Source organism: Podarcis gaigeae (genome assembly GCF_964106915.1).
Source record: "Podarcis gaigeae genome assembly, chromosome: 16".
In the NCBI taxonomy this organism is placed as follows: domain Eukaryota; kingdom Metazoa; phylum Chordata; class Lepidosauria; order Squamata; family Lacertidae; genus Podarcis; species Podarcis gaigeae.
The window spans coordinates 18,020,344-18,037,171 of record NC_139693.1 but is presented as its reverse complement, the minus strand read 5'-3'; the positions used below and the strand labels follow the sequence as shown (position 1 = coordinate 18,037,171).

Sequence of the window (16,828 nt, the reverse complement as noted above, 5' to 3'; positions counted from 1 at the left end):
AGGGAAGGGAATTGGTGTCTCCTAACAACACCCAGCACCCATAAAAAAAACTACAAGGTCCATGATTATTTGTGGGGAGCCAGCAGGACTGTTTATAATGGTATTGTGGGGCTTTTAACTGTATGGTGTGAATGGGACCCATGTTGGGACTTTTGGTGTGATGTAGCAGTGCTGTTTCTTCACCTTCAAGCAAAATTGAGCCATGCACTGTTACATTTTTAATACCCATTTACCTAACCTCCTAGAACAGGTTTTGACCAGACCCAGGGGAGTCTGTTCCCTTTGCAAAAGGGATTCACTGGATACAACCCCCTGCTTCTCTCTGTGTTTTTGCCACCTTACTGTTCCAGCTGCCGATTCTTTACAAGAAAAAAAATTAAGCAGCCAGCCTCCACGACACAAAGTGTGCAAATGAGCTTAGGCTAGAGCAGGGTTCAGCAACCTTTTTCAGTCATGGGCCAGTCCACCGTCCCTCAGACCATGTGGTGGGCCAGACTATATTTTGGGGGGGGGGGGGGGAATGAATGAATTCCTTTGTCCCAGAAATAACCCAGAGATGCATTTTAAGTAAAAGCACACATTCTACGCATGTAAAAACATGCTGATTCCCGGACCATCCGAGGGCCGGATTGAGAAGGCAAATGAGCCACATCCGGCCCATGGGCCTTAGGTTGCCTAGCCCTGGGCCAGAGGGTGCTGTTGACACAGCAAGTTTCTAATGTGGGACAGCAGCGATGGGATCCAGCAGGAACTGGGCTCTAAGAATTTCAGCGAGCAGAAGACCACCACCACAATTCCCTTTGCTATCATCCCACTTTCATTTTGATTTCCTTTTTGGCTTCCCTCTGTGACTGTCCATTTCTGTCCATTTCTCTGCCATTTCTACCAACGGTCCTTTCTTGCTTTCTCCATCCTCCCGGTGCTTCCTTTTCTTCTTCTTATTCTTCTTGTTGCGTTTCTCCTCCTCTTGCTCTTCCCGGGGATCCTCATCTACTGTCACTTCCAAGCTCTCATGAATCGCAGCCTCGCCTTCTCGTTCTTTGCGTTTCTTGGCTTTCTTTTGCTGTGGGCTGCTGCCATTCAAGGCAGCCTCAGTTGCCTCCTGCTTTCCTCCCTTTTGCTGGACGTAGCGAGCCAAGAAAGCTTTTTCCTGTTCCTCCAGCCGTGCCAGCTTTGCTGTCATGGTTAAGCCATGCCGAGCCCCTCTGGAGAGAGCACAGAACAGACATTGGGAATGGCAGTAGCAACTCCAGCCACCAAAACTTTCTTAAGCTTCTGAACTTTGCTCAGGACTTCTCCAGGTTCTCCAACTGGTAGACCTGGGCCAAATCTGGCTTGCGGAAAAGGGTCACTTAATCCACCAGTGGCCAGTGTAAGAAAATAGAAGAGCTTCATCTACCCCCATGCACTTAATACCACCCACTGCACATCTAGCTGCAGAGAGGCCTTCATCAACCTGGTGCCACACAGATAATCTGAACTACAACTCCCATCAACAAAGGGAGGGGGGAAGAAGAGGGTGTAGTAGAAAATATCTGAAGGCCACGGGGTTGGCGAAGGCTGTTCTAAACACGTTATTTATTTCATAATATTTGTATACCACTTGACAGTAAAAACAAAACCTCAAAGTGATTTACAAACAGAATAAAACAATAAAATTATGAGTAGAGCCAGCCATTTAAAACATGCAAATAATTAAAACCAGCGGTGTAGGTAAAACCAAAGTGTAGGTGCTGCCACACTAAAAAAATTGATTTCTTACAAATGCAGAATGGGCATTAACGTGAAACCTGTAACTCTGCCAGTTCCGCAGATCAAAGTGGTGGTCAAGTGGGCATATATGAGGTATGGCGATCTTACAGGTAAACTGGCCCAAGTTATTAAAACTCAACCCTCCCCATAAAATTGGGGGTGTATCAGCCAACTCTCATACCATACTCACTTATGGGCTGTTCTTCCTCCACAGGCCTGGACCAGCTCTTCATCAGTCAGCCTGGGAAAGAGAAAAGCTTGTGTTAAGGAGTGACCAGCCTGCAGCTAAGGAGAATATATATACACACACACACACACCATTTTCTTGCTCCCAATTCAGCCCCTCGAGGCAAAAAAAAGGGGGAAGTGTGGTTAGACCTCTTTGCCAACCAAGTGGATCTAGGCCAACCCCACCCCTGGTTACCTCCTGGCTGTAGATAGGTCCAGTTGCTCATCTTCATCCTCTTTGTCGCTATCTGAAGAGGAGACGACATATGCAGGCTCTTCTCCACCAGATGTCAATGTAGCTGCCTGGAAGTGGGGCATAGATGATGATGATGATGATAATAATAATAATTTTTATTTATACCCCGCCCTCCCCAGCCAAGGCCGGGCTCAGGGCAGCTAACAAGCAATAATAAAAACAAGTTGAATGAATACAACTTAAAAACAAGATTAAAATACAACATTAAAATATTGAAACATTAAAATATTAAAATGCAGCCTCATCACAGGAGGAAAAAGAAAAAAGAAAGAGGGGTAGGGAATCAAACTGGCTCCAAGCCAAAGGCCAGGTGGAACAACTCTGTCTTACAGGCCCTGCGGAAAGAAATCAGATCCTGCAGGGCCATGGTCTCATGAGGCAGAGCTTTCCACCAGGCCAGAGCCAGTGTTGAAAAGGCCCTGGCTCTGGCTGAAGCTAATCTAACTTCCTTAGGGCCCGGGACCACTAGGGTGTTGCTATTTATGGACCTTGAGGCTCTCTGTGGGGCATATTGGGAGATGGGTATAAGGTGGGCAAAAATGTATCTTTACTCACTGTTAAGCCACATTCTGACTGGAAATGGCCCTTCCATAGGAGATCCCTTTAAACTGGGGGTGTCTGAGCCCAAAACTTCCTGCATGCAGTGCAGGGGCTCTTCCAGTGAGCTACAAACCATTCCAAACACGCCAAGCCCCACCATCAACACTACAAGTTTGAATCTTTAACATCTCACTACCTTCACAAAGCGCCCATAGACCAAGTTCTTCTCCCCATGCGCTTTACGGGGCTTTTTATTCGTTATCACTCCATCTTGCTCAGATACCTTTTTCACTTTGACACCATCCTAGAGGGGAGGAAGAAGAGAGGGGCAGCTGCATTCAGAACTCAAAGCCTGAAAAAGAACAATCACCACATGGCAAGCCCTTGCTGTTGGGAATAGGCAGTGTAAGGAGGCACCTCTCTTTGGGGCAGGGGGGCAACTCAGAAACCAGGGGCGGCAGCAGTGGCTGGCCAGGGGAGAGGGGAGAGGAGGCTGATCGAAAAAGGGTGAGAGGCTGCCAGCTCTGCAGGAAAGGGGTGGCATAACTGGGCTCCTGAGCCCCACAGGGGTGATGCAGAAAGAATGTAGTTGGACAAGGGAGCAGTGTATTCAAAAAAGATGAAAACCTCTGGCCTACTGTATAAGTTTCCACACCATGACAAAACCCTGGGCCTTCCACCAATGCCAAAGCCCAAAGTTGTATGTCCTTTTTACCTGCCCAGTCTCCACAGCAATGTTAGCAGCAGATGAATTGAAGAGGTGGTCCCACCAATGGAAAGTGAATTGCTCAGCTGGGTTGTGGCCCACCTGTGTTGGAATGAAACAGAAGTTATGGGCTGTAGACTCTCCCAAAGTAGTGATAGTCACTTTTGCCCACAAGTTTGAAGGGCTCCAAAGGCTGCCAATACCATATCCCAAACCAAAGAGACGATTACACGGTAGCCCACTGCCTCCCTCTTATGACTCCCTCTCCTGCATTTTGAAGCTATCTGTATTTTTTAAAATTTTATTCTTGTTTTGGCCAGGAATTCTACAACTATAGACGCTTCTCAACCGATTTTAGCTAAAACGAAATCTATTCTATGATCAAGCTCCTAATATCATTAAAGTGTCTGTTGCCTCTCATGAAGAGTACTTCACACCCATAATATGTTAATCAACAGGGAGCACTTTTAAAGACCCTTTTTCCAGCTCCTTCCTTCTCCACTGAACTTGCTGATCAAAGATTCAGCCTCCCTAATCTTTTCTAAACCCACAGGCTCAAGATCATAACCTTCCTTACCCCAGCTGAGTCACACTTGACTTTGACCTTTATGGCTTCAGAGATCCCATTTTCTCGCTTCCCAAGTCCTTTGCCTAAAATAAAGTTTGCAAAAAGTGGAGTCACGGTTAGGAGAAAGAACAAACAGGAGGCAGAGTTCTTTGCAGCCAATGAGTTCCAATTATCATTCCAAAAAAGCAAGCAGCTAGAACAGTGGTTAGTATTTAACTGGCACATGTGGTCTGACCATAATGAGAGCTGAGTACATGCCATAACACTACACACACAGAAAAAGAATATGACACTGGACCGACAAAAGCTTTAAGGTCTTTAGATAAACACTTTCCTGCTTCTCACCCTGCTAGTGTGTGTGAAGTTGAAACACAGATTTTGACTAGTATTTCTCCGCATCCCACTCCATCCTTTTGCCCCATGCTGTGATGAATCTAATGTTGCTCCAGTTCTATACATATACATTAATGGGGGGGGGGGGCTGAATGTATCCAAAAGATCCCCATGAACAAGCCCCACCCACTTACCTTTCTTCCAGCCATGCTTCTTCAGTTGCTTCTCTGCAAATTTCAGCCCTTTGCTTTTATTCTCCTGAGCACTGTCATTCATGATAGAAGCTGGATAGACACATATGGAACATAAAGAGGCTGCAAAATAAAAGAGTGGCAGACCTGTGCCGAGAAACACGGCACAAAAGGAAGTCTGAATGAGGCCTGACTGGCTGTCCCTCTCCAGGATTTTGGGCAGGGAGTCCTACCCCAGGCCTACTGGGCATGCCAGGGATTGAGCCTTCTGCATGCAAGGCAGATACTGTGCTACTGAGCCTTTCCCCAGAAGAAAAAGAAAAATTACAGCCCTCACGGTTCTGAATAAAGGACTGACTTAAATAGAAGCCGAGGAAGCTGCCTTATACTCTTGGCCCCCCTATCTCAGTATTACCTACACTGACTGGCAGCTGCTCTCCAGGATTTCAGGCAGGGAATTCCCCCCCCCCCCAGTCCTGCCTGGAGCAGCCAACTTGGGACCTTCTGCACGCAAACCAGTTGCTCTACCATAGCCCTACACAAGAAGGATTACTTAGCTCTCAACGACCTTAATCCTGCAGAAGGAAACTCAAACGCTCTCACCAGCGACCCTCCACTCTGCCCAAAGGCGGAATAGCCTCGGACGGCATTTCCGCATCTCTCCAGAAACCCCCGCCCACAATAAAAAGCACCCAGCTCACCAGTCCTCCAGAAAACGAAAAAGCTCCAATTTCCGATCACTCGGAATTGCGGCGCTTCACTTTTGACGCAGACACGTGATCAACACGGGCGCGGCCATCTTGAGCGGAACTAAGATCCTTCCCCACCCACGCCCTGGCTGCAAAGGATTGTGGGTGAATTGAAGGGAGGGGACCAAAGGGACCAGCGCGGAGGGTTAAAGCTGCTTGTTTAGGTGCCGTGTTGTATTTAGCGCTGGATTGCTGCGCGTTTAAAAGGTTTTTTAAATAAATGATTTTTGCTACTGGCTTTTCAGCAGCCCAACCTCTGCAAATATACACCTGTTCGGTGACAGTTGCAAACACAAGCGTTGCTTTTTAACACCTTTATTTTTTATTGTTTCATGAAATCTATATACACCTTGATTGTAAGGGGGGGCCCTCAAAACAATTTGCAAGAGGAACAAAACAACAAAATTATCAGTAACAACAGCTGTTTAAAAGATTCAGAAAAGAGTAATGAAATCAACAACGAGTTTAAAACATATATCAACATTATTCATATCTGGATAGGCTGGCATTAACAACAATTTTATGTCTGGATAGACTGGCATTAACAACAATTTTATCAGGCACCAAAAATAGTGTGGTGAGGGGCCCTGTTTGCTATCAATAGGCAGGGACTTCCAAAATGTGTGTCCTGCCACACTAAAAGTTCAATTTCTTACGAATGCGGAATGAGTGTTAGGAAATGAGTGTTTTGCTATAATCCTGTCTAATTAAATGTGTGTAATTAAATGTGTTTATATCACTCCCACAAGCTTAGCTCAGTTTGGCTTAATACACAGAAGCGCCTTCTTTATTGCTAAATATATTCAAATATTATGGAGCAACAGTTAATGGAATAGGCTAACCTGGTGACTCGGTAGGATGGCTTTAAGAGGATTAGGCCCAATTCATGGAGGAGGCAATAGCTATGTTCTTCCTCCACTATTGCAAGCTGTATGCTGCTGAATGCTGCAAAAGATTTCTTGCACCCAGGTACTGCTTGCTGGCATCACAAGAGGCCTCTGCTTGGCCACTCTGAGAACAGGATGCTGGATGAGGTGGACCAATGGCCTGATCCAGCAGCGCTTTGCTTATGAACTTACAAATGTCATGGTGATTTTAATCAATCAGACTAAGTAGAATTTTGGATATGAGTTTCTCGTCTTTAGGATTGGGACAACAGGGAGAGGGGAATGTTCAGCCACAACAGGGGAAGGCTGCCAATGGAAGACAAAGAAGGTCATTCATTTATATAAACTTTTTAAGAACTGTACCACATGCTCCATACATTTCCTTGAGCTCGGAAATTCAAGTGGCCATAAACCAAAAAAGCTAATTGTTGCATGGAATCCATCTGGAAGATGATGATGTGTCACTAGCACACCATTGTCCTCTAACCGCTTCTTGTACAACAGCCCATCATCCCGGAGAATATCATACTCGCAAGTTAGAAGGAAAGTCTCCGGGAGCTGGCGGATTATGTCATCCTCCGCTAAAATGGGGGCAAACATTGTCTCACCAGCTCTTTTAACTTGTTCATAAAGTTCTTTTGAAAATGGGGCAGGAGCATTAGGGACATAGCCCCTGGCCTTAAATTCTTCTGGAATGTTATCAGCACTGATCCATTTTCGGTATTTCTCCCTCAAATCAGGAGGGATGTGGGCACCTTTTATAACAGGGTCCACATTGATCTCCTTCCCAGTGAGATGTGTCAAACCAAGTTTGATAGCTCGTTTTCTGTACAAGAGAGGAATTGATTGGTTTTGCTGATAGGATGGCAAATCAAAGTCCCCTGATTGTAGAAATGGGTAGATCAGGACCTGAGCTCGCAGTCTTGGGAGGTCCTCTCTGGTCACCAGTTCTTGACAAATAGCTGTTGCAAATGTGCCTCCATTACTGTCCCCAACAATGGCAATGCAGTTGGGGTCCACTCCGTATTCCTCTGCATTCTTCAGAAAGTGTATTGTAGCAGTTAAACAGTCCAGCACAGGGACTGGATAGGGATGCTCAGGAGCTAAACGAAACCTAAAGAGAAAACAAGATATCGCCCACATTCAACACCATACACTTCATGGAAAAGGACCATTTTCTGTAATGGCATACTGCAAGTGCTGAGAATCTTTTCCACCCCTAGGGCCACATTCCTTTCCATGCAACCTTGTGGGGGCCTCATGCCAGCTACAAGTGGACCTGAGGCAAAAATGGAAAGCAAATGCAAACTTTCCCTTTGGACGAATAGGCTGTTTCATTACAACACACCTTTCTCTACCCTCCAGCTCCTTCCTTCTTGCGTAAAGGTAAAGGTAAAGGGACCCCTGACCATTAGGTCCAGTCGTGACCGACTCTGGAGTTGCAGCGCTCATCTTGCTTTATTGGCCGAGGGAGCTGGCGTACAGCTTCTGGGTCATGTGGCCTGCATGACTAAGCCACTTCTGGCAAACCAGAGCAGCACACGGAAACGTCGTTTACCTTCCCGCCGCAGCGGTACCTATTTATCTACTTGCACTCTGACGTGCTTTCGAACTGCTAGGTTGGCAGGAGCTGGGACCGAGCAACGGAAGCTCACCCCGTCGCGGGGATTCGAACTGCTGACCCTCTGGGCAGCTTCTAACATATATAACAACGTAATAAAGCATTAAACATTAAAACACTTCCCTATATAGGGCTGCCTTCAGATGTCATATAGTTACTTATTTCTTTGGCTCAGGGGTTGCATAATTCCAAACACTCCCAACATTTCTAAATGAAAATAGGGATGTCCTAAGGAAAAGTGGGACATTCTGGGATCAAATCAGAAACCGGGATGGCTTCTGAAAATCTGGGACAGTCACTGCAAATAGGGGCACCTGGAGGGTCTATTCTTGTTTTCCTCTGTCCGTTAGCAGGTTCCTGTAGCATCCTGTGCATCAGTGAAGTTATAATCCCACTACTAGGTCCTGTCCTCCATCCACAGCTCACCTGATCAGGTTGGCAAGACTCCTAGCAATTACTAATAGCAATGGATACTAGTCACAAGGATGATGTGCCACTATGAGAGGCAGTAATGCTTCTGAATACCAGTTGCAGGAAACTGGACCTGGGAAGAGAGCTCTTCTGCTCAGGTCCTGCTTGTGCATTTCCGATTCGGGCATCTGGTTTGCCACTGTGAGAACAGGATGCTGGACTAGATGAGTCCCCTTTGGCCTGATCCAGCAGATTTCTTACTATGTTCAAAGTCAAAGGGATTTGAGCTAGAAATCTAAATACAAAAATGAACACCCATTCTAAATGTTGGCAAAATCACTATGTTTACAACTTTATAAAGCTGGATGGCATTTCACCGATTGAACTTGAGTCCCAACAAGAGAAGTACTGTTTCTGGGGGGTAAAGGCTGGGTGGGTGTGGGGGACCCCCTGGTCCTGAGTGGGGCAACTGTGCCCCTAAAGGACCAGGTGTGCAGCCTGGGAGTCATTCTGGACTAACAGGTGTCCATGGGGGCACAGGTCAGGTCTGTATCCAGGGAAGCTGTCTGTCTACCAACTCCATCTAGTAGACTGGCTGAGACCCTGCCTGCCTGCACATTGTCTCACCAGGGTGGTACATGCTCTGGTCATCTCTGGCTTTGACTATTGCAATGCGCTCGATGTGGGGCTACTTTTGAAGGTGAGTTGGAAAGTACAACTAATCCAGAATGTAGCAGCTAGACTGGTGACTTGGAGCAGCTGTCGGGACCATATAACTCTGAGCCTAAAAGAACTACATTGGCTCCCAGTACATTTCAGAGTACAAATCAAAGTGTTAGTGCTGACCTTTAAAGCCCTAAATGGCTTCAGCTCTGTATACCTGAAGGAGCATCTCAACCCCCATCATCCAAGCCAGGACATAAGAGATCCAGCTTTGAGGGCCTTCTGGATGTTCTCTTACTGCTAGAAGTAAAGCTACGGGGAACCAAACAGATGGCTTGGTTAGTGGTGTCCGCCCCATGGAACACCCTCCTCAGACCCTCCAAGTGAGTCTATTTTCTAGGGACAGTCCCGGATTTACAGAAGATGTCCCAGTTTCTGATTTGATCCTGGAATGGCCCACTTTTCCTTATGATGTCCCTATTTTAATCCGATAAATGTTGAAGAGTATGGTAAGACATCAGTATTTTCATCGGAGAAACATTGGATGCTATGGTAGGAGATCCCTATTTTCATCGGAGAATTGTTGCTGGGTATGTCAGATGTCCCCCTTCATGGATCACTGCCTTGCCGTGGCGAAGGGGCTTGAAGAACTCAGAGAAGCTATGAACTATGCCGAGCAGGGCACCCAAGATGAACAGGTCATAGTGGAGAGTTTTGACCAAACGTGATCCACCTGGAGGAGGAACCGGCAAGCCACTCCAGTATCCCTGCCAAGAAAACTCCATGGACAAAGACAACAGGCATATAAAAGATATGACGCTGGAAGATGAGCCCCTCAGGTCGGAAGGCGTCCAACATGCTACTGGGGAAGAGCGGAGGGCAAGTACAAGTAGATCCAGAGCTGATGAAGCGGCTGGGCCAAAGCCGAAAGGACGCTCAGTTGCGGATATGCCTGGAAGCGAAAGGAAAGTCCAATGCTGTAAAGAAAAATATTGCATAGGAACCTGGAATGTAAGAACCATGAACCTGGGTAAGTTGGAGGTGGTCAAAAATGAGATGGCAAGAATAAATATTGACATCCTGGGCATCAGTGAACTAAAATGGACGGGAATGGGTGAATTCAGTTCGGATGACCATCATATCTACTACTGTGGGCAAGAAACCCATAAAAGAAATGGAGTGGCCCTCATAGTCAACAAAAGAGTGGTGAAAGCTGTACTGGGATGCAATCTCAAAAATGATAGAATGATCTCGATACGAATCCAAGGCAGACCTTTTAACATCACAGTAATCCAAGTTTATGCACCAACTACTTGTGCTGAAGAAACTGAAATTGACCAATTCTATGAAGACTTACAAGACCTTATAGAAGTGACACCAAAGAAGGATGTTCTTCTCATTATAGGGGATTGGAATGCTAAAGTAGGGAGTCAAGAGATAAAAGGAACAACTGGCAAGTTTGGCCTTGGAGATCAAAACGAAGCAGGGCAAAGGCTAATAGAGTTCTGTCAAGAGAACAAGCTGGTCATCACAAACACGCTTTTCCAGCAACACAAGAGACGACTCTACACATGGACATCACCAGATGGGCAGCATCGAAATCAGATTGATTATATTCTCTGCAGCCAAAGATGGAGAAGCTCTATACAGTCAGCAAAAACAAGACCTGGAGCTGACTGTGGCTCAGATCATCAGCTTCTTATAGCAAAATTCAAGCTTAAACTGAAGAAAGTAGGAAAAACCACTGGGCCGGTAAGATACAATCTAAGTCAAATCCCTTATGAATACACAGTGGAAGTGAGGAACAGGTTTAAGGATTTAGATTTGGTGGACAGAATGCCTGAAGAACTATGGATGGAGGCTCGTAACATTATACAGGAGGCAGCAACGAAAACCATCCCAATGAAAAGGAAATGCAAGAAAGCAAAGTGGCTGTCCAATGAGGCCTTACAAATAGCGGGGGAGAGAAGGCAAGCAAAATGCGAGGGAGATGGTGAAAGATACAGGAAATTGAATGCAGATTTCCAAAGAATAGCAAGGAGAGACAAGAAGACCTTCTTAAACGAGCAATGCAAAGAAATAGAGGAAAGCAATAGAATGGGAAGAACCAGAGATCTGTTCAAGAAAATTGGAGATATGAAAGGAACATTTCGTGCAAAGATTTCCACAATAAAGGACAAAAGTGGAAAGGACCTAACAGAAGCAGAAGACATCAAGAAGAGGTGGCAAGAATACACAGAGGAATTATACCAGAAAGAAATGGATGTCTCGTATACCCCAGGTAGTGTGGTTGCTGACCTTGAGCCAGACATCCTGGAAAGTGAAGTCAAATGGGCCTTAGAAAGCACTGCAAATAACAAGGCCAGTGGAAGTGATGGCATTCCAGCTGAACTATTTAAAATTTTAAAAGATGATGCTGTTAAGGTGCTACACTCAATATGCCAGCAAGTTTGGAAAACTCAGCAGTGGCCAGAGGATTGGAGAAGATCAGTCTACATCCCAATCCCAAAGAAGGGCAGTGCCAAAGAATGCTCCAACTACCGCACAATTGCACTCATTTCACACGCTAGCAAGGTTATGCTTAAAATTCTACAAGGAAGGCTCAAGCAGTATGTGGACCGAGAACTCCCAGAAGTGCAAGCTGGATTTAGAAGAGGCAGAGGAACCAGAGACCAAATTGCAAACATGCGCTGGATTATGGAGAAAGCTAGAGAGTTCCAGAAAGACATCTACTTCTGCTTCATTGACTATGCAAAAGCTTTTGACTGTGTCGACCACGGCAAACTATGGCAAGTTCTTAAAGAAATGGGAGTGCCAGATCACCTCATCTGTCTCCTGAGAAATCTCTATGTGGGACAAGAAGCTACAGTTAGAACTGGATATGGAACAACTGATTGGTTCAAAATTGGGAAAGGAGTACGACAAGGCTGTATTTTGTCTCCCTGCTTATTTAACTTATATGCAGAATTCATCATGCGAAAGGCTGGGCTGGATGAATCCCTAGCCGGAATTAAGATTGCCGGAAGAAATATCAACAACCTCAGATATGCAGATGACACAACCTTGATGGCAGAAAGTGAGGAGGAATTAAAGAACCTTTTAATGAGGGTGAAAGAGGAGAGCGCAAAATATGGCCTGAAGCTCAACATCAAAAAAACGAAGATCATGGCCACTGGTCCCATCACCTCCTGGCAAATAGAAGGGGAAAAAATGGAGGTAGTGAGAGATTTTACTTTCTTGGGCTCAATGATCACTGCAGATGGTGACAGCAGCCACGAAATTAAAAGACGCCTGCTTCTTGGGAGAAGGGCAATGACAGGCCTAGACAGCATCTTGAGAAGTAGAGACATCACCTTGCCAACAAAGGTTCGTATAGTTAAAGCTATGGTTTTCCCAGTAGTGATGTATGGAAGTGAGAGCTGGACCATAAAGAAGGCTGATCGCCGAAGAATTGATGCTTTTGAATTATGGTGCTGGAGGAGACTCTTGAGAGTCCCATGGACTGCAAGAAGATCAAACCTCTCCATACTGAAGGAAATCAACCCTGAGTGCTCACTGGAAGGACAGATTGTGAAGCTGAGGCTCCAGTACTTTGGCCACCTCATGAGAAGAGAAGACTCCCTGGAGAAGACCCTGATGTTGGGAAAGATGGAGGGCACAAGGAGAAGGGGACGGCAGAGGACGAGATGGTTGGATAGTGTTTTCGAGGTTACCAGCATGAGTTTGAGCAAACTGCGGGAGGCAGTGGAGGACAGAGGTGCCTGGCGTTCTCTGGTCCATGGGGTCACGAAGAGTCGGACACGACTAAACGACTAAACAACAACAACAACAATGTCAGATGTCAATGAGATGAGTAACTATGTAACCTTTAGAAGATATTTGAAGGCAGACCTGTTAAGGAAAGCTTTTTAATGTGCAATGTTTTATTACGTTTTTATATATGTTGGAAGCCACCCAGAGTGGCTGGGTGGGGTACAAATAAATAAAATAACATAATAAAATAAAATAATAAAATAATTCCTCTGGGATCAGGTCTTAGGAAAGGTTAGAAGCTGATGGGCATTACACGGCTACCAAGAGAGTGAAACCACTTACCCAACACTCACAACCACTGAATCACTTTGGTTGGCCATGAAACGGCAGATCTTTTCAGAGGCTCCTGGAAGAAAGCAAAAGCCCCCCAAAAACCTCCATTACAATTTTTCCTGGTCAAGAACACTGATATCATTGTGAGCTGAAGTCTGTGTCAATCCTACTAAAAGTAAATCTGTTGAAATCAAGAGATCTGCTTATTTATTCATTTTTATGTCATAAAATGTAGATGCCACTTGATTACAGAAAACAACAACAACCTTTAATAGAGCTCAGTTGGGAAAAACTCAGTTGAACTCTTTGTAAATCACTAGCTAAAAACCATTCTGTGGGTTTTACTCTGTCCTGATCAGTAACAGAACAAGCAGTGTCAATGGGTAGAAAACAAAACAAAACTTCCACCCACATTTCTGGGCTTCTTTCCAGTTATTTCTGATCATCTCTGGAAGCCATTTCATAGAAGTACTTTGGGGCATGAAGAAGAAACATCTTCTTTGACACTGTAAGGATATTTCATTGAGTGTGATACAGAACTGGTCACCTTTGTAACAGGGGCCTCTCAGCCCCAATTTCTTACCACACGATGACATCCTACATTAATCTTAAACTGTCAACAGCAGCAGTACAAAGCACCCCAACTCTATGTAGCAAACATTTCGGGAACTTTACATTAAAGTATCACCCCGAATTCTCCACAAACCATTTGGTAAACCTTTGTGAGACTCTTTCAAAGAACTTACGGAAGCTTCCAGTGAGTGCAGCACCTCCATGAAGATAGATGATTCCTCTCCTGTTCCCAGCAGCTGGTGTCTTGGGCCAGTACACCCTCACCGGCACCCCATCAAAAACCAGGTCCTTACTGATCAACTTTGAGTCCTTCCCTGTTAGTATGGCATTGAACGCAATCCTCCAGATGATGTATCTATGGCAAATGCCCAGTTTTTCCAGAAACAATCCCTGTTTAAATCAAAACATTCAGCATACATATATGTACATAAGAATGTAAAAAGAGCCTCTTGGACCTGGCCAATGGCCCATCTAGTCCAGCAGCATCTTCTCACAGTACCTGTGGGAAACCTTCAAGCAGGATCTGTGCACAGGAACCCTCTCCCAGCAAAAGGTATTCAGAAGCTTTGCTGCCTCTAGCTTTAGAAGCAGAGCATAGGCATGGAGACTAGCAGCCACCCCAAACCTCCTCCTCACTGAATTTATCTATTCCTCTTTGGAAGCTATTCAACTTTGTTTGATGTATTACAGTATTTTAATATTTTTGGAAGCCACCCAGAGTGGCTGGGGGAGCCCAGCCAGATGGGCAGGGTATAAATAATAAATTATTAATATTATTATTAACTTGGTAGCCATCACTGCCCCCTGTGAAAGAGACTTCCATAGTTTGAATATGTTTGGTGTCAAGAAGTCCTTTCTTCTATCTGTCCTGAATCTTCCAACATTCAGCTTCATTGGATCTAGTGTCATGAGAGAAGGAGAAAAGCTTTTCTCTATCCACTTTCTCCACGTCATCCATAATTTTACAGACCTCCATCATGTCGCCAGTTGCTTGCCTATTCTCTGAACTAAAAAATCCTGAACATTGTAGCCTTATTGATAAGGAGGGTGGGTCACTCCATCCCTTCGATTGTGATATATTCAAAACAAACTTACCAGTCCAAGTGTATATTCCATTGCAAAACTGAAAGCTCGTAATTTTATGCCCTGGCTGATTCCTGGAGGAATGTGGGTCCTTTTAAAATGATAATAGACTCCCCATGCAAGCAGCAAGGAATGAATGAATGAAAATGTATATAATATCAGCATCCACAGAGTTCCACCAAATGCCATTTCCCTTAAACTCAGAAGTGCAGAGGTAGGGACTTCGCCTGAGCCGATGCTTTTCTAAGGACTTTGTCTGGGACAATGCTAATTGTATGAGACTAGTCTTCTCCATGTGCAAGAGAACATCCTCTGCCAACCCACATAGTTTTCAATTGAGAAAATATTTTATTAATCTGTTCAGATTCCAGTCTAGCCTGGATTACTGACTGCTGCGATTGTTCCTCACACATTGTTCATCACACAGGTGTGGCTGTATCTTCCCATTCCTCCTCCAGAGAGAAGAGGTGCATGGGATTTCCATAGACTCTGAAGGCCAAGCAGATCAGGCCAGGCACCCTTCTCTTATGACGGGCACCACCCTTGCAACACATCTTCATTTTGATGCTTCCTCTCCCACACAAAATACTTCAGCATCTTTCATCCCCCATGAATTGGGCAGCTCAGGTGATCAGGGATGACACATCTATGCAGGTGTGGCCATGGGCGCAGATGCGGAGGAAGGGGCTGCGGCGGGGGCAGACCGCCCGGGTGTCAAGACTGAGGGGGGTGACAAAACGGCACAAAAAGTATTCCGCCGTGGCTCTTTCCCCCGCCTTCCCGCTCGCCCGCCCACCGCTCCCGCCTTGCCTAGTCCTTCCTCTCCCTCCTGCGCCCGCCCAGCACGCAGTTCCTACCCGACTCCCCTGCTTTTGCTTTCACCGTGCATCCGCGCGCATGAAAGGGAAAGCAGCGCAGGCCTTCCATCTTGTTTCCTTTTATAGACAGGCAGGTGGCGGGCCGCAGACTAGCCTTGCAAACGGAGAGAGGAGCTTTCTGCCAACCTCGGGGGACTTTCCATACATCCACACACCCTCCCTCGGGGGCGAAGTTGCCGGCCTCGTTGCTTTAAGGGTTAAAGCTAGAGAGTGCGAGCTGCTAGAGAGAGATGCTGGATACTGACTTGGGAAAGGGGGCGCGGCCTCAGAAGAACAGCTGACCCGTCCCGTCTGCCGTCGGGTACTGCAACGAGTCGGGTGAGTGCAAAGCACCTTGGGTTGCAGCAAGCTTTGGGTGTGTGGGTGTGTTTCGGTCTTTGTGCAATGCAATGCAATGCAATGCAATGCCCGTGGAATTGGGGTTAGGGGTGGAGAGAGAGCAGGCAGGGAAGCTGTGGGTCAGGTGGGGAGGGGGGTTGCAGCTGATGTCAAAGAGAACAACAACTATCAGACTTTTCGAAGACCTCTGAAGGCAGCCCTGTTTAGGGAAGCTTTTAATGCTTGATGTATTAGAGTATTTTAATTTTTATTATTTTTTTGGAAGCCGCCCAGAGTGGCTGGGGAAGCCCAGCCAGATGGGCTGGGTACAAATAATAAATTATTATCATTATTATTATTATTATTCATCCTCGTTGCAAAGAAGAGACGGGCTTCTCTCTGAAGGTACGCTCTCTCTCTCTCTCTCTCTCTCTCACACACACACACACTCTCACACTCTCTCTCTCTCTCTCACACACACACACGTGTGCGCGTCTGCGTGAACACACAGATCACGTGAAGAGCCCTGTAGTTTGATCAGGCCAACGGCCCATCTAGTCCCGCACCCTGAGAGTCATCTAGTCCAACCCACTGCAATGCAGGAATCTCTACTGTATCGTCTCCTCGCGGTGGCCAAGCCTGCAAGGAGGATTGGAGCCCAAAGGCATCTCCCCTCCAGCGGCTCCTGGCAACTGCTATTCAATGAAGTGTAATAATAATTTAACAACAACTTGGGCAACTCCCCACAGAATATTTTTAAAAAACCAATGAAACATCAAACATTAAAAGCTTCTCAGTATGGTGCCTTTCTTATTCTGAGATGTGGGCTGAAGAAGTACTAAATACCAGTTTGGGGGCAGCCTGGGCCTATTCATATTTATTTAGGAGTCCCTATATTTTAATGGATTTACACGCATTAGTAACTGTGCGTAAGTGTAGAGCATTACCTGTGTTAAGTTGGAAAAGACTTGTTTGTTTATGATCT

At 45.8% G+C, this 16,828-nt stretch overlaps 2 protein-coding genes and 1 long non-coding RNA gene across 4 annotated transcripts in view; 1 reads left to right on the top strand and 2 right to left on the bottom strand.

The window, feature by feature from the left end:
* Positions 1–195: 195 nt before the first annotated feature.
* Positions 196–5,485, bottom strand: GPATCH4 (G-patch domain containing 4). 2 transcript variants are annotated; one of them, XM_083717629.1, is made up of 8 exons: positions 5,276–5,485; positions 4,578–4,697; positions 4,060–4,133; positions 3,492–3,584; positions 2,973–3,080; positions 2,177–2,283; positions 1,943–1,993; positions 196–1,205 (listed from the first exon to the last, which is right to left on the bottom strand). In XM_083717629.1, exons 2-8 carry the CDS (start codon positions 4,657–4,659, stop codon positions 818–820), a joined length of 903 nt encoding a protein of 300 aa, XP_083573755.1. In that variant the 5' UTR covers positions 4,660–4,697; positions 5,276–5,485; the 3' UTR covers positions 196–817. The 2 variants fall into 2 exon arrangements, with proteins under 2 accessions (XP_083573755.1, XP_083573754.1); XM_083717628.1 differs by having other exon boundaries at positions 4,578–4,667; positions 5,276–5,477.
* Positions 5,486–5,622: 137 nt separating this feature from the next.
* Positions 5,623–15,762, bottom strand: LOC310834122 (arylacetamide deacetylase-like 4). The gene is made up of 4 exons (XM_083717555.1): positions 14,660–15,762; positions 13,738–13,954; positions 13,001–13,064; positions 5,623–7,324 (listed from the first exon to the last, which is right to left on the bottom strand). The coding sequence occupies exons 1-4, from the start codon at positions 14,834–14,836 to the stop codon at positions 6,544–6,546; spliced, it is 1,239 nt and encodes a 412-aa protein (XP_083573681.1). The 5' UTR covers positions 14,837–15,762; the 3' UTR covers positions 5,623–6,543.
* LOC310834302 overlaps positions 15,725–16,828 on the top strand; it is an 81,080-nt gene continuing 79,976 nt past the window's right edge. Inside the window, exon 1 of the long non-coding RNA XR_014559167.1 lies at positions 15,725–15,843. This is a non-coding gene — a long non-coding RNA (uncharacterized lncRNA). The remainder of the gene's footprint in view (positions 15,844–16,828) is intronic.

Coding starts and splice junctions, on each gene's coding strand:
- LOC310834122 (XM_083717555.1), bottom strand. CDS start 14,836: ATGGCATTTGGTGGAACTCTGTGGATGCTGATATTATATACATTTTCA. Junction 13,955..14,659: donor TGGAATATACACTTGGACTG/GTAAGTTTGTTT, acceptor TGATTTAAACAG/GGATTGTTTCTGGAAAAACT. Junction 7,325..13,000: donor TCAGTGGTTGTGAGTGTTGG/GTAAGTGGTTTC, acceptor TTTTCTCTTTAG/GTTTCGTTTAGCTCCTGAGC.
- GPATCH4 (XM_083717629.1), bottom strand. CDS start 4,659: ATGAATGACAGTGCTCAGGAGAATAAAAGCAAAGGGCTGAAATTTGCA. Junction 3,585..4,059: donor TCAAGTGTGACTCAGCTGGG/GTAAGGAAGGTT, acceptor ATTCCAACACAG/GTGGGCCACAACCCAGCTGA. Junction 1,206..1,942: donor GGAGGAAGAACAGCCCATAA/GTGAGTATGGTA, acceptor TGCTCTCTCCAG/AGGGGCTCGGCATGGCTTAA.